Here is a 15,985-nt window from a genome sequence, read left to right as displayed (position 1 = left end):
GAAACGGACTTATCTGTGGCCTCTCTCCAGGAGGGCGGGGCCTGGGCTTGTTTCTCACTATTGTATTCCCAGGACCACCAATGGCCTCGCACACGGCAGGCTGTCCACACTCTTTGTGGAATGGATGCAGCCACGAGTGAAGACCCCACTAAGGATGAGCCTCTTCTTTTCCCTCCTTACAGCTGCTCCCCAGCCAGAGCCTTCTCTCTAGAGCGAAACAATGGAATTTGTGGCCATTGAGCCTATGGTGTGTCACTGTCCATTTGGAGCCCCAGGTGAACCCCTTCACGGCCTGGGTTCCACGGGTGTGTGGGGTGAGTCTGGGGCTAGAGGGCAGGCAGCTGCCTCCTGGCAGGGCTGTTCTGGTAACGCTGACCCCATGCGCCCTTCCCTGCCTCGGCTCCCACAGAGGTTCCTTTCCCACCAGCCCGATTGTGAAAGCCCTTCCTCCCTGAGCTGGTGACGACTCGTGCTGCTCCAAACAGCCACATGGCCCAAACAGGGCTTCCGTACGGACTCCGTCCCAAAGGCAGGGCTCCATAGACAATGCCCCTGGACCTCAGCCTAGAAGTTGGGAGAGAACGGGCCTCTCTGTTGGGACAGCTCCCGAGTTGACAGGCTCGAAGCCCCGGGAGAAAGTCTCACTCCCCGCGGAGGGTTATGAATCCCACTGGCCTGCCTGAACGTCCCACGTCACGGTGATCATGGGCCTCCCTTTCTTAGAAGAGGGCAGGTTAAGAAGTCTCAGAATGAAGAGGGTCTTGGATCCCGGTAGACAGCTAGCCATGCTGACCTGTTTAGTTTTCTTTGGATTTCCTTGCTTAGTTTTTCATTCTCCCCTAGTGTTAGTTCTTTTGGGAAATCTCGGGCTGTGTCATCTAGAGGCGCCAGGCCGTGCAGCAGGGCCGTGTGCTGTGGGACAGCGTCCCCCGAGGGCCAGGAAGGGACTCTGAGTGAGACTCGGGACTCAGAACTGAGTGCAGATCCAGGCCCTCGCTCCACACGGTGTCTGTCTGCTCAAGCCCCGCGACCCGCATTTGTTTGAGCAGAGACAGTGCTGTTGGCCTTCTAGAAGGAAACCCACCCAGCTGCCCCTGCCTCCCTTCCCGCCCGCGCACTTGAGGACTGTCCCAGAAACCCGCTCCCGGGGGCGCGGCTGCACCTCGCCTTCCGCTCAAACCGCGTCCTCCGGAGAAGGCCCGGCCAAAAGCCTTGTGAGCACTCTGTCTTTCTTCCCAGAAGCCTTCCCGGACCAGCCCAGAGACTGTTACCCTTTGCTCTCAGCATGCTTTCAATGACTGCGTCAGGACTGCCCTCCTGGATGGCATCCCATGCTTCCCCACGGTGCTCATGCCACCCAGCGTAAGCCTGGTACACAGATGGTGCTCAGTAAACGATGGCTGGGTGAATGCATGGAGGGCAGAATACATGCACGACAGGAAAAATGAACTAATAGCTTTCTTCCCGGATGAATGTGCAACGTGTTCCCCAGAGATGCTGTACGTGGCAGGCTCGCCTCCCGGTCTCCTGTGCACGGAAGTGGTGATGGAAGAGGGAACTGCGGGGCTCTGACTCAGGACTTGGCTCCCACAGGCTCCTGCCGGCCTCGGCCAGGCCTAGGGCAACGGAGACTTGGGCTTGAGGTCATATATCTGCAAGCTATCAAACTTCTGGAAAATAATGGCAGCAATTTGGGAAATGTGGAGCACAGTGTACATGTACAGTATATTCTTCCTATCTATCTATCTATCATCTATCCACCCACCCACCCAGCCAGCTGCCTGGCTACAGTAGTCTCTGGTCATTTGTCAGCCACGCGGTGTTTCTCATGGTTTTTTCCTTCCTGAGAGCATATCCAGGAAAGGCTGGTAACCCAACAGCCATAGGTCGGACCTCAGCTGACCTGCCTGTTGGTGGGCACTGCTCAGATGCCAGTTACAGAGCAGAAAGCGTCGTGTGCTGAGTGTCAAGAGCCGGGTGTGCGTCCCAGTTGGCTGACCTTGGGCAAGTCACGTCCTCCCTGCAGATGGTTTCCCAGCGGCTACGTGAGGGGGTTCTGCCCCAATTTCCCTCCTCCAACCTCCCAAATACCCTCTGAAACTCAAGTGTGCTTTCCCCGAGGTCTAGATTGCTACCGCAGGCAGCCGCCAGGAGGCCCACAGCCGGCTGCGAGCAGCAGCAAGAGGCAGAGGGCTGAGGGGCAGGTTTTCCTAAAGATGAGAAGTCTTCAAGGATTTTGTCAAGTTCCCTGGATGGTCTCTTAGAAGCCCTGGAGCTTCCGGAAATCACTCAACTGGGGATGAATTCTCTTTGGGCCTGAGAATAGTGGAGGCAGGAGACAAGGATGGGGAACCACTGCTGTCCTCATTGGTTAGACAGAAATGGGGTTTCTCCTGCCCCCGGGCTTTCCTTGGGCTTCTGGGGCCTCACAAGGCTGCTGGCTACAGAGGATATTTAGTCCGCGCTGGGAGGAGCAGCGATTTTGGTGAGAAAGTAAAGAGCGTGGGCCATGCCCCCCGCTGGCCCCTGATGTGGTCTGTGGGCTCTGATATCATTCGAGGGCCCCGGTCAGCTCGCCCCACCCACCACAGGCCCCCAGGGGCCGTGACCGGGCCACAGCCTGGGCCTCTGCCTGGCTGAGCCGGGCCCGAGGTGAAGCTCTGGGTTCAGCTCCTCTGTCCCGAAGCCTCGGAGGCCCACTCTGCAGTCTGGGTCCACATTTTTCAAAGCCATTCTCCGTGAAACGGCATTCTGCTCCTGTTTTTACTATTGCATCTCAATGCTAGAAGAAAAACGGCACATGACACATCCAGATACAAATGGACATTCCACAGACATCTTGTGAAACCACGTCGTGAAATGGCGTCTTTCTCCGAGCACTTAAGCCAGCTGCACCCCAGCCCCGTCCGCTGCCCAGGCGCCGGCGCCGCCCGGAGCGGCCTCCTTTGTAGGTCCAAGCTGGCCATTGTGGTTAGTAACATTTGGACACATTTTTTGAAGCATGTAGTAACAAAATGAGTTGTTTTTTGTTTTTGTTTTTTTGTATTTGAACAACAACAGAAATAAAGCCCCAAAGCAAATAAAGTTTGAAATGTGATGTGAATCCTGGTCCGGGGACCGTGCGAGAGTGACCATGTCTCTCAGGAAACGGTGCAAATGCCCTTTCCGAGCGGTTTGGAGGTGAGGGTGAGCAGGGACGCATCGGACCAGAGGTGACAGCACTGAGGTAGCACCCAAGCTGGTTGCCTTTTGACCCCTTGAGGTGCTTTTAGGTAGAAACTTTGTAAAAGCACAGTTTTGGAACTTTAAAAGGACTTAAACAATCTTCTCTGATTTAAAAAAAAAAATTATTTGTAGCACGTTTTTTTCAGAGCGCATAGTGCCTCCGAGCCAGAAAGAATGGAGAAATTCCCTCTAAGGCAAAGCAACCAGATCCTTGGACACCAGCCAGGCTCCGGTGCGAAGTGGGAGGCCGCTAGCCCGCGGCCATCCACTCACTGGGCGGAAGAATCTAGATGGGATGGTTGGAGGGGCAGAATGTGTAAAAGTGGCCATGCAGAAAAAAGGAGAAGAAAGCAGGCATTTTCTGTCCCCACTGGATCTGCCTGACCGGCATGCAGGAGGACCGTGGGGGGAGAGGACTTTGCAATGTGCTAATTATGCAGCCTTTTGGACAGGCATCTGCATAATCCCGTCTCATAGAGACGCTGCAAACCGCCTGAGGACATTTGGGTTCCGGGACATGGTCAGTCTCATCAGCAAATAAACATGGATGCGACTTGGCAATGAAAAATATGTCACCATGATGGCCGTCGAGCTCGAACGACAGAAACGAAGGACGGAGGTCTACACATCTACTTAGCTCTTGACTTCAGGTTTTAAAAATTCAGAGTTAACAAAGGAAAATCCTTCGAATTCTGACTGGTCAATATTCCTGATGACTTCCTGGTCGGGAGGTGTGAGGACGGGTGGATGGCGGGTGAAAAACCGGTCGAAGTTCTCCGCATTGCGCCCACACTATGAGAGGGGAAGAAAAGAACTTGTGGTGGGTGGACACAACACAAAGCAGAAAAAACAAAACTGGATGTGGGGCTCTCTCCGTCCCCTCCCTGTCACCACCTCAGAGAGGCCGTCTCAATGACCAGAAATGAGAGCAACAGAAAATGCAAAATTCTCATGACCTTCAGGAATGCCCTTGGGCTCCTGACCTTCAGTTTCTGTAGCTCGTGAGCTGCCGCGGAGTCCTCCGGGCAGTCAGGAGCTTGTGGCAGAAGCGTGAGATGGTGGGGCTGCAGGCATGTGCCATGTTTCTCACCCCCCACCCCCACCCCCAGCCAGCCAGCCAGGCTCATCTGTTGAAAGAGATGAATTAAGGCACCGGAGATGTTTCATGTGGCAAAGGATGCAAATGGCCGGCTTACACATCACCTGGGAGATCTCAGGAATCAGCAGCAGGTCCCTCAGAGTGCCGTCCGAAGGCTCTCAATCAGGGACAACCGACATTTCCCAGCCCAGCAGGTACCGGAGTTTACCAGCTCCAGTCACCAGAGACCGATCCCAAGCCCTGGGTGTGGTGCCCACAGCGCCTGGCCCCCGCGGGGCCCTGGTCCTGGATAAGCTATCGGCCGTTAATGTCCTGGTGCCAGGAGCAGCAGCCAACTCTCTCCATCGGACGGGAGGGTGTGTGTGTGGGGGGGGGGGGGGGGGAATACAAACCAGAGCTCGGTGAGACTCTAGAGAGAAAACCATCGCCATTTCTCACCCACCCCGCGGTCCTTCTATGTGAAAAGGTCCCGGTCCGAGGCTGTTATAACACATTAGTTCCCACCTACTGAGAAGGGAAAAGTCACTAAATCTGATGTTGTTTGTTCTTCAGCAGCAAAGCCCATTTGCACGCTGGTTCAAGCCCAGTGTAGACCCAGCCTGGTGGCAGTAGTTGAATTATGACAGCTAACATTCGCTATGCCCTCACTGTATGCCAGGACCCAGAATCCTCTTTACACGCACCATCTTATTTAACCTCCCAGTGACGCTCTGAAGCCAGAGGAGCCATGGAGGCCAGGTACACCACGAGCGCGGAGCAGAGCCGCCGTGCGGCCCGGTCTGCCTGGCCTCAGAGCCCACGCTTCGGCTCCATTTTACAAGAACGGCTGACAGGCTGGTACGCTGCTGAGTGGTGGGGTGGGGGGTGGGGGGGGTGCGGGGGAGGGAGGAGAAGTCAGGTGGGGACGATGAGGTCTCTGGTTTGAATGAGACAGAGGAAGGGAGGGTTCAGAAAGACTATTTCTGTTTGGGACCCGGAGCCTTTGGGGCCAGTGAGGTTCTGGGAGATGAGGAGGGGTTGGAAGTACAGGTGCTGGACGGCAGGAGGGAGGCCTTGAAAACAAGTTTTCAAAGAGAGAAAATGGAGGGTGTGACAGAGACCACCATCACAGGAAGGAAACCCCGAGCACTTTCCAGGCCACAGACCCGGCATTGCTAGGTGCTTTGCTCACACTGCCTTTCAGCGCACATCACCGCCCGGGGTTAGGTGCTTGGTTCGCACGGGTCCGTGAGAAAACTGCCCCTCACGCACAGGGCGGTGGGAGCAGAACCCGGAGAGAGAACACCAGGCAGGCCGGGGGACGAGAGGAAGGAAGACAAAGGGCACTGGGGTGGCGGAAACACCTCCAAGAGGCCAAGCAGGGGGGCCCTGACGGGCCACTGCGTCTGGCAGCGGGAGGAGGCGTCACTGCGTCTGGCAGCGGGAGGAGGAGCCACTGCGTCTGGCGGCGGGAGGAGGCGCCCCTGCGTCTGGCGGCGGGAGGAGGCGCCCCTGCGTCTGGCAGCGGGAGGAGGAACCACTGCATCTGGCAGCGGGAGGAGGAGCCACTGCGTCTGGCAGCGGGAGGAGGAGCCACTGCGTCTGGCAGCGGGAGGAGGAGCCACTGCGTCTGGCAGCGGGAGGAGGAACCACTGCGTCTGGCAGCGGGAGGAGGAGCCACTGCGTCTGGCAGCGGGAGGAGGCGCCACTGCATCTGGCAGCGGGAGGAGGTGCCACTGCGTCTGGCAGTGGGAGGAGGAGCCACTGCGTCTGGCGGCGGGAGGAGGCGCCCTGCATCTGGCAGCGGGAGGAGGAGCCACTGCGTCTGGCAGAGGGAGCAGGAGCCACTGCGTCTGGCAGCGGGAGGAGGCGCCACTGCGTCTGGCAGCGGGAGGAGGAGCCACTGCGTCTGGCAGCGGGAGGAGGCGCCACTGCGTCTGGCAGCGGGAGGAGGCGCCACTGCGTCTGGCAGCGGGAGGAGGAGCCACTGCGTCTGGCAGCGGGAGGAGGCGCCACTGCGTCTGGCAGCGGGAGGAGGCGCCACTGCGTCTGGCAGCGGGAGGAGGCGCCACTGCGTCTGGCAGCGGGAGGAGGAGTCACTGCGTCTGGCAGCGGGAGGAGGCGCCACTGCGTCTGGCAGCGGGAGGAGGCGCCACTGCATCTGGCAGCGGGAGGAGGCGCCACTGCATCTGGCAGCGGGAGGCGGCGTCACTGCATCTGGCAGCGGGAGGAGGCGCCACTGCGTCTGGCAGCGGGAGGCGGCGTCACTGCGTCTGGCAGCGGGAGGAGGCGCCACTGCGTCTGGCAGCGGGAGGAGGCGCCACTGCATCTGGCAGCGGGAGGCGGCGTCACTGCATCTGGCAGCGGGAGGAGGAGCCACTGCGTCTGGCAGCGGGAGCAGGCGCCCTGCATCTGGCAGTGGGAGGAGGCGTCACTGCATCTGGCAGCGGGAGCAGGCTCCAGCTGCTGCCCACCTCGCCGGAAAAGGAGGGAGCTGAGCAGTACGGAGGGCAAGCTCCTCTTTCGAGCGCTGCAGTCGGAGCAGGAGGTATCGGGTGCGTGTGCAGGGACTTAGCTCGGCAAGGCTCCGTCAGGTTTGGGAAGGAGGAGGCCATGCAGACCTGGGTGCGAATCCAGGCATCGCGCCACTAGCTGTGCAACTCCAGGCATGTTCTTTAAAGGGAACCAGACCGTCTCATTCCTCTCACAGGGTGTGAGCGCGGTGACAGGAGACAATGCGTGTGCCCGGCACAGTGCCTGGCACCCAGCGAGTGCCCCACACCCTCGCCGTAAGCGGCGCGGAGCTCTGGTCTTCTCGTCCCCGCTGCAGACCCTCCAGGGAGCACACGCCGCTGCCGCGGGTGTCTCCAGGGCGGGCGGTTGAAACGGTCTTCACGTCCAAAGGCTGCGTCAGACTGAGGGAGGTGTTCCCCCAGCTAACTGCTTCCATTTCCCATACCTTGGCTCAGTCCTCAGAAAATGAGAAGTGACCTGCCCCCCGCAACCATAAGATCAAGACTCGGATCTAAGGGATGGTGTGCTGGCCGGTGGGGAAAACACCAACACAAAGATGGGCCCTCGGGGTCAGAGCAGTGTGGGCAGGACTCCTGTCCTGATTCCTTCTTTATTCATTTTCTCAGCCAAGAAATATTTACTGAGTATCTACTATGTGCTGATCATAAATTATACAAAATCCGTGCCTTGTGGATCTTACATTCTACTACAGGGGGGCGGGGGGGGGGGGAGAGGGCAACAAACAAATAGATGGATATATCATTGTAAATATGTGTTTTAATGCTAGAAAGAGGTAAGTGATGCTAAGAAAAATAAAGCCAGATCCGAGATGAAGAGGGAAGAGAATGCCATTTCGACAAGGCTGTCAGCCCTGAGGACATGAGCTGTGCACGAGCCTCAGCGACGTGAGGGAGGGTTCCCTGGACGTCGGGAGGAAAAGCATTCCAGGCAGAAGGAACTGCAGGTGCAAAGGCCCGGAGGCAGGAGTTCACATGGCAGAGCCACCACACAGCAAGGAGGCCAGCGGGGCCAGGCCAGGGGCCCAGGGAGAGAGGGGTCAGAGAGGGCGCCAGGAGCCAGGCCCCGACCTCACCGGCCACCTGAGGACAGAGGGTTGTCACGCCGCTGGAGACCCTGAGCGCTGCCCGCAGGGAGGGCGGTGGCGGAACAGCGAGGCCGGTGAGGAGCGGCTGCAGCGATGCGGGCACGCGACACGGTGGCTGAGGCAGGTGGTAGTGGGGCGCAGGAAGGTGCGTGTGGTTTGGGGACCTGCTCTGAACGTGGAGGTCACCATGTCTGCTGATGGGTTGGATGTGGGTGAGAGGGAGAGGACTGGTCAGTGAGCCCAAGACTTTTGGCCAGAGCTCCTTGGTGAGTGGGGCACGCGAGGGGCAGAGCATAGCTGGGGGAGACCGAGCATCAGTTTCATTAAGGTGAAGTCTGCGAGTCCCGTGGAGATGTGACAGAGCGAGTGGGAGTCCCCAGCTGCCGTCGGGACTGCAGCGGAGCGGGAGCGGGGCTGATGGCAGAGGCGCGGAGGCAGGAACGGCTGCCATCGTCCCCAGGAGAAGGGTGGTGGCGAGAGTGTTGGGAAGGGGGGGGGGGGAGGCAGAGGGGACAAGGTGCCCACAGGGATGCAGGGGCGAGATGGCAAGTTATAAGGCAGACGGACCTGCAGGTGTTTCTCTTGGCCTGGGTGCCGGGACCCACCCCAGCCAGTCTAGGAAGCATGTTCACTGAGACACAGAGTCTTCAGGGGCCATTTTTCTTTAAAACCATCCATTTCCCATTGAAAGCAGAAGGCTGCTGCTTTGCTGGGTGCCCCCAGAGGCTGTGATGGGAAACAGGAAACAGCTCCTGGCAGCTGGGCAGCCTCCTCGCCATCGCTGCCCGCGGCCTCCGAGAGCAATGCCATCTTTGAAGGGAGGCAGCAGGGAAGAGAGGCAAGGACGGGGCAGGCCGGGGCACCGTACAGGGGCGTGTGATGTCCCTGCTGATGCACAACCCAGGGGCTGGCAGATCACAGCCTCCTGAGTGGTGCCGTGGTTTTCACATGGAGCTGTCACTGCCTGTTCGCTCAGGAGCTCCTAAAGGGAGACGGCGCCCTCGGGAGGCACAGCCGGTCGCTCTGTGCCTGCTGCGTCCGGGGAGATGGCAGCTCCGTGCTGGGTCCAAGCACAGAGGCAGTGTGGACCACACCCGCTTCCTGCTCCTGGCGGGTACTCCTTCCCTGCCTCGCTCCCCAAAGAAACCCCAGCCCCCTAGACGCCCAGATGCAGCGCCGGGGCTCCTGGAGCAGCGATGGGGCCCCAGCAAGCGGGTTACGTAAACAGATGGCGCTCCTCCAGGGTGGAGAGGAAGCGAGGATGGTGCCCTGAGTGTGAGAACCTAGACAGTTTGAAACATTTGTCTGTGAGCTGTTGCACGTGACCACCTTTTCTTCTTCTCCGATTCTCTCTAATTTCTGTTTCATTGTGTTAATAACAGCTCTGCGTCTAGCTGTCAAATGAGGAGCTGGCAAAGGCCCAGCAGCCGCGGGATCTTTCAGACTCCAGCCTGGATATGTCCCCGCTTCCATCAGCGGCGGCTCCGCTGCCCGAGGCCCACACTCCTTAGCGGGGCTGCCGGGAATGCTCAGACCTAGCCTGGCCATCCGGTGGTAACTAGCCCCTCCGTGCCCACAGCCCCAGCCCTACGCCCCACCCCAGCACACCCTCCTCAGCTGTAAGGAACTGCCAGTGCCCGGAGCACTCACTCACGCACCCTCTCTCCTCCAAGCCTTCGCCGGGCTGCCTCCTCCCAGGAGCACGCCTCCGACCCCAGCTGACTCCTAGGCAGCCTCGCCGCCTCCAGCAGGGGGCGCGTCCTCCAGGAGGCCTTTCCTGGACCCTCCTCGACTCCTGAGCTTACCCATCAAGACAAAGGATGCTCACCAAATAACTGTTAGAAAGGGGAGAAGATTGGAAATCAACTATCGACTGACAGGTAAACAACTTAAATAAATAATGGCATGTCTATTTGATGTATGACCACGCAAAACACTTTTAAACATTAAAAGAAGATAGAAGAATATTAAACGGCATCGCTCCATATAACTACTCACAGTGCATACTTTGTGTTCCCTTTCTATAAATTATGGACACAAACGTGTGATATCTGTATGCATGTCATATGCACGCTCATGGAGACTTCCAGATTGGTTCATTTTCTCCTTTATCTTCTACTAGAGGCCCAGTGCATGAAATTCGTGCACAAGTACGGTCCCTAGGGGCTGCTGGCTGCTGGCTGCCGGCCAGGACCTCCCTTCCCCAGCTGCCTGCCACTGCTGCCAGCCAACCAGGGGCCAGCTGACCCCGTCCCCTGGTCCAACTCCAGCTTGAACTCCCGGTCGAGGGGACAATTTGCATATTAGGCTTTGATTATATAGGATGCTTGACTGCATTTTTCAAACTTATATTGCAATCAGTTGGGTTCTTTCTGTAATAAGAAAAGAAGCTGTTTTAAATGAAGGAGCTATTGCCGTGGAAGAAAGAGGGAAAACAGAAATGAAGAGAGCGGGGGCATTTAGCCAGATGGTTAAGGTCTGCCTGGTGCTGTTTAATGGGCTTCGTCTCAGTTAGGAACACGGAGACTTCCCAAGAGGCTGCCTCGTGTGTGCCTGGGGCCGAGGAGATGCTGATGGAGGCGCCACGGGGCCCTGCGCATCCTCTGCCCAACAGCGTAAGAGGTGCCTGTCCTTGTCGTCATGGCGCTTACGGTCCAGCAGAGGAGGCAGCTGCACACAGGCCACGGCAGGGTGCCACGGCAGGGTGCCACGGCAGGGTGCCACGGGGAAGTGCTGCCTGGGAGCAGAGGTGGGAGCCTCGGGAGGGCCAGGGAGACTTTCCGGAGGAGGCGACACCTAAGCTGAGTGGGACCAGAAGGAAGGGCATCGCTTCCGTGAAGGAGGGAAGGAAAGAGCCCAGAAGAAATGGAGGTGAAAATAGGGCCAGGCCAGGCTGGGGTCCTGAGGAAGAGAGTCAAGGTCTAGCTTACACTGTTCGCTGCTCAACTGGGTTGGATAACGCGAGGCTAAGGGCTCAGGGAGCTTCCCGCCGGCCTCCAGCAAGACAGGAACTGAAGCTAGAAGGTGCCATGAAAAGACACCCAGGCCACAATCTCTCTTTTCAAACGTGCACATCCAGTAAAACCCAGGGTCCTCCGTGTGCCTCGCACAGTTCTCCGCAGCGGCAAGCAAGGCGGGACTCGCCCAGGGAGAAGCGGCCGGAACACCTCGTGCTTCCCCGAGCAGTCACGGCCTCAGCGTGGTCGGCCTCAGCGAAGGAAAGAAAGGCAGAGCCCTGGTCTGCGGTGACGAAGGCCCTTACAATCGGGACATTGGATCTTGGGTCCACTTAGGAGGAGGTGGCAAGAGAGGGGTCCTTTGTGCTTGACAGCAGTTTCGTTTATTTTTTTAATTTTTCATTTAAAAGTAACATACAATGCCTGCTTTCCTCAGGTCTCAGTTTAAATGCCACGTCCTCAGAGAGGCTGTTCTGATCACTTCCAAGTGTGTGTGTGTGGGGGGGGTCCCCATTCTCCCTGCCGTTCCCCTCCATTGGAGCACCCTGTCCATCCCTTTCATGCCAGACAAAACGTTCAAGCGCCCCGACCTATAGTCACACGTTTCTCTCCTGCTCGTCTGCTTGTTGGCTGTGGTCCCCTCCAGACTGTAAGAGCTGAAGCCCCTGGCTTTGCCCGCCACCGCGTCCCCCGGCCCGGTCCAGGCTTTGGCACACGGACGCACCCCGTGTTGTCGAGTGGATGATGTCAAGTGCTGACTGTTAGCCGGATTCCGCGCAGCCGCTTTACACGCATCGTCTCACTTAACCACCCAGCAGTCCTAGGCAGGCTCCGCTGTCCGAGGAGGAACGGGTGTAGAGAGCTAGGATTTGACTCCACACCGGACGACTGGCCCAGACCTCCCATCCGTCTTCTGCATTTTTGCCAAAACAGAGTTGCTCAAAGCACCAAGAGAAAGAAACACCACAGTCCTGGTGATCCCACAGCCGGCGCCTCGGGATGTCAGCATGTGGCCTGCGCCGGGTGCTGGGGGAATGGGTGGGTGGGTGGCTGTTTTTCACCCTTTGAACCAAAGTGGACCCGTTACTTTATTGTTCACCCTGCTTTTAAAACCCAGAGGACAGTCACGCATCTCTCAGGCCAACAAAGCACCATCTTTTCCTTCTCTCTTCTTCACCATTAACCTGAAACCACGCTGCTGGCTTCAGAAAAGCCAGCCCCCAAAGAGGAAGTATCCCTCTCTCTGCCCGAGTTTCCATGGCTTTGATCCTCACAGGGTTGTGAGGTTACCTCCACCCAACAGATCGTTTGAAAAGTTCACCGCGTGGTCAGGTCTCACCGGGTAGAGATGAACCAGGATTCGGAGTCTCAGCTGCTTGATTCCAGAGACCACACTCACTGCCTTCTGACTTCCATCCAATCACGGGGCACGCACTTAACCTTACGTTGACTTGGGTACCAATCTCGGCACCACCAATCCCCAACTACACAACCTTAAATCAAGTTAGCTAAGTCCCCGAGGCCACGTTTCCTGCTACGGCAAAGGGCCGACTTTGCAGTGTGCGGTGAGGATGATGGGTGACATGCACATACAATATGTGACAAGGTAGCCGCTAGCTGCTGCCGAGTACTGACTGGCTCAGTCCTGTCCTGTGAGCTAGTCTGACAGGTGTGGTTGTGCTCTGGCCACAGAGGGGTCCGGAAGGCCCTGCACCCTAACCTATCCTAGGATATTACTGCTGTAGGCACCTAAAACACAAAACCGCCCTGGCCGGTGTGGCTCAGTGCACCAAGAAGTGGCAGATTCAATTCCTGGTCAGGGCACATACGTAGGTTGTGGGTTCGATCCCCTGTCGAAGTGAGTATGGAAGGCAGCCAATGATGTTTCTCTCTCTCTCTCTCTCTCTCTCTCTCTCTCTCTCTCTCTCTCTCACACACACACACACACACACACACACACACACACACACACACATCAATAAAAACGTAGCCTTTGGTGAGGATTTAAAAAGTTAAAAAAACAAACCAACACAAAACAAAATCTTTCCCACCAAGGCAGGTGGGGTGGGTGAGGGACGGCGAGGGGAAGCCGGCCCTGGGCTCCCCTCAGCGGCAGTGAGGAGAGATGTGTCCAGGGCAGAGGGGTGCCTCCCACGCCCAGCCGAGCCGCAGTGTGGGGAAGGCACGTGAAGCAGGCCACGTGGGAGCTGCTGTGTCTCAGGCCCTCCTCGGGTGTTTTAGGAAACTGCACTTGTAAATAAACATGAAATACGCATTTTCTCTCCCTTTCTGGGCCATGGGCCTATCTCTCCCTCCAAATTGTACTGACACCAGCAGTCTCCATGGAGCCAATACTTCTACCAGGACTGCCACGGAGGTGGGAGGAAAATCAGTGAGCCCAGTGCCATAAAGACGAAGGAGAGGGGCTTAAAAGGGAGGGGAGGATGGCTCTGGCCCGATAGCTCACTTGGTCTGAGCATTGTCCCGATGCACCAAGGTTGCGGGTTCGATCCCCGGTGAGGGGCATACAAGACAACCAGTGAGTGCATAAGTAAGTGGAACAACAAACCCTTGTTTTTCTCTTTCTCTCAAAAATCAATAAATTAAAAAATAATTTAAAAAGGAGGGAAGGAGCCTGAATTTATATGCTATAGACATACTCACACATACAGGAAGCCAGGAAGCTATTGAGAGAATGGAGGGGATTTTGATGTGCTTAATGAGAGAGATCTCCAGGATGGACGGGAGTGGAGGAGAGCACAGACCTGCACTGGCGGGCGCACCGAGGCCGGTGCGGGAGGGGGGGCCCTGGTGTGTGAGGGGGCCCTGATGTGGGAGGGGGCCCTGGTGTGTGAGGGGGCCCTGGTGTGGGAGGGGGGGCCCTGGTGTGGGAGGGGGCCCTGGTGTGGGGGGGGGCCCTGGTGTGGGAGGGGGGGCCCTGGTGTGGGAGGGGGCCCTGGTGTGGGAGGGGGGGCCCTGGTGTGGGAGGGGGCCCTGGTGTGGGAGGGGGGGCCCTGGTGTGGGAGGGGGGGCCCTGGTGTGGGAGGGGGCCCTGGTGTGGGAGGGGGGCCTGGTGTGTGTGGGAGGGGGCCCTGGTGTGGGAGGGGGGGCCTGGTGTGGGAGGGGGGGGCCCTTGTGTGGGAGGGGGGGCCCTGGTGTGGGGGGGCCCTGGTGTGTGTGTGGGGGGGGCCCTGGTGTGTGAGGGGGGGCCCTGGTGTGTGAGGGGGAGGCCCTGGTGTGTGAGGGGGGGCCCTGATGTGGGAGGGGGCCCTGGTGTGGGAGGGGGGGCCCTGGTGTGGGAGGGGGGGCCCTGGTGTGGGAGGGGGGGCCCTTGTGTGGGAGGGGGGGCCCTGGTGTGGGGGGGGCCCTGGTGTGTGTGTGGGGGGGGCCCTGGTGTGTGAGGGGGGGCCCTGGTGTGTGAGGGGGGGCCCTGGTGTGTGAGGGGGAGGCCCTGGTGTGTGAGGGGGGGCCCTGGTGTGGGAGGGGGGGCCCTGGTGTGGGAGGGGGCCCTGGTGTGGGAGGGGGCCCTGGTGTGGGAGGGGGGCCCTGGTGTGGGAGGGGGGGGCCCTGGTGTGGGAGGGGGCCCTGGTGTGTGTGAGGTGGAGGCCTGGTGTGGGAGGGGGGGCCCTGGTGTGGGAGGGGGCCCTGGTGTGGGAGGGGGGGCCCTGGTGTGTGAGGGGGGGCCCTGGTGTGGGAGGGGGCCCTGGTGTGGGAGGAGGCCCTGGTGTGTGTGAGGGGGGCCCTGGTGTGTGAGGGGGGCCCTGGTGTGGGAGGGGGCCCTGGTGTGGGAGGGGGCCCTGGTGTGAGGGGGGGCCCTGGTGTGGGAGGGGACCCCTGCCGGAGCGGCCTCTTGGGCGCAGCAGGCCCTCGCAGCAGGTGGCCTGGGAAGGAGCCTGGGAACCTAGCTGGGCGGGGCGCGGGGGGTGGGGCGCGGGGGGAGGGCCCTTACCTTCACTGCATAGCTTTGGTGCTGCCTGAACATTTTACTTTTTCAGGTTGTTTTCTTATGGAGGAAAATCAAAGCACCAAATAAAATAGTGAGCTCAAGGAAGATGAGACACAGCTGTGCAAGAAGGCCTTCTGGAGGTCATTGCTGACCAAAGGAGATGAGTGCCCACAGAACGGGGTGGGGGGGGGGGGCAGGCTGCACGAGTGAGGGAAGAGTGGGCTATCATTAAGTGGAGAATTAACTGGCAGCTCTTTCAGACGTGAGCATGACCGGCTACGGCAGGACCCCAGGAGCAGGAAGGGCAGCCCACGCGAGGGCGGGGTGTCTGCGATGAGAAGGATGTGGCTGTGTGGTGAGGAAGAACCAGAGAAAGTCGGAGTGGGCATCCGCTCTGGCCTCCTCAGCAGCCACTCCTTTCCTAGCGAGAGGGCCCGCTCCCCCGCCCAAGATGCCCGGTCCAGACAGGAGGGGCCGGGCCCTCGGCCGTGACCCAGGCCTGGCCAATCAGCGCACCCCGCCCCGGGGGAGTGGGTGCTTTAGAGATGGCCGTCTGGCCCAGCATCTCCCAGGCGACTGAGTTCCGGCTGCTGGGAGTTTTAGGAAAGGAAGCTCCTCTTTGGCAGAAGCTGCTGAGATGGTGGGTGCAAGTCCGGAGCAGCTCTGTGCCTGGAAAGCCTTCTGAGAACGAAGCCAGCACAGGACAGCAGCCGCGGACACAGAGAAGTGGGTCCCTTTCGACATGATTGAGACCCTGAATCTGGCCATAACGGAATACTTCTTAAAAAGTTCTTTAAATGTCAGTTTGAATCAGGTTTCTATTTGCAATCACAGGAGCTTTGATTCATATGGAGAGAAGCTGCAGGCACAGGCAGACAGGAGATGGAGCAGGGGGCGGGAAGGTCTTACACGGGGGGTACACAGAGGGAAGGGGTCAAGGAGGTCAGTACGCAGGCGCAGGACGTCAGGAGCCACCCCCATGGGTACCCACTGCCTTAATTTCTCCCTTGACGTAGGAGATGGGTGATCAGCTGAGACCACGGGGCAGGGCAGGGGTGCATGCTGCTGCCGTCTTCACGCAGCTGCTGCTCAGCAAAGCTGATGTCTGAATCTGGTTTCGTTAGGCTCTCCATCACATTCTACTTGACCCAGTCTCCCGG

At 58.8% G+C, this 15,985-nt stretch overlaps 1 protein-coding gene across 3 annotated transcripts in view; it reads right to left on the bottom strand.

The window, feature by feature from the left end:
• PRKCB (protein kinase C beta) overlaps positions 1-15,985 on the bottom strand; it is a gene marked incomplete at its 3' end in the record, with an annotated part of 295,893 nt that overhangs the window by 2,076 nt on the left and 277,832 nt on the right. For 2 of the 3 annotated variants that reach the window (XM_079800686.1, XM_079800687.1), the window contains one exon: positions 3,104-4,017. The exons of the other annotated variant lie outside the window; for it this stretch is intronic. In XM_079800686.1, coding sequence (XP_079656812.1) covers positions 3,859-4,017 — 159 coding nt within the window. Of the gene's footprint in view, positions 1-3,103; positions 4,018-15,985 lie in introns of those variants that run through there. 3 annotated transcript variants of the gene reach the window in all.

Source organism: Cnephaeus nilssonii (genome assembly GCF_951640355.1).
Source record: "Cnephaeus nilssonii genome assembly, chromosome: 2".
In the NCBI taxonomy this organism is placed as follows: domain Eukaryota; kingdom Metazoa; phylum Chordata; class Mammalia; order Chiroptera; family Vespertilionidae; genus Cnephaeus; species Cnephaeus nilssonii.
The sequence above is the reverse complement of the archived record's forward strand: the minus strand, read 5'-3'. Positions and strand labels throughout refer to the sequence as shown.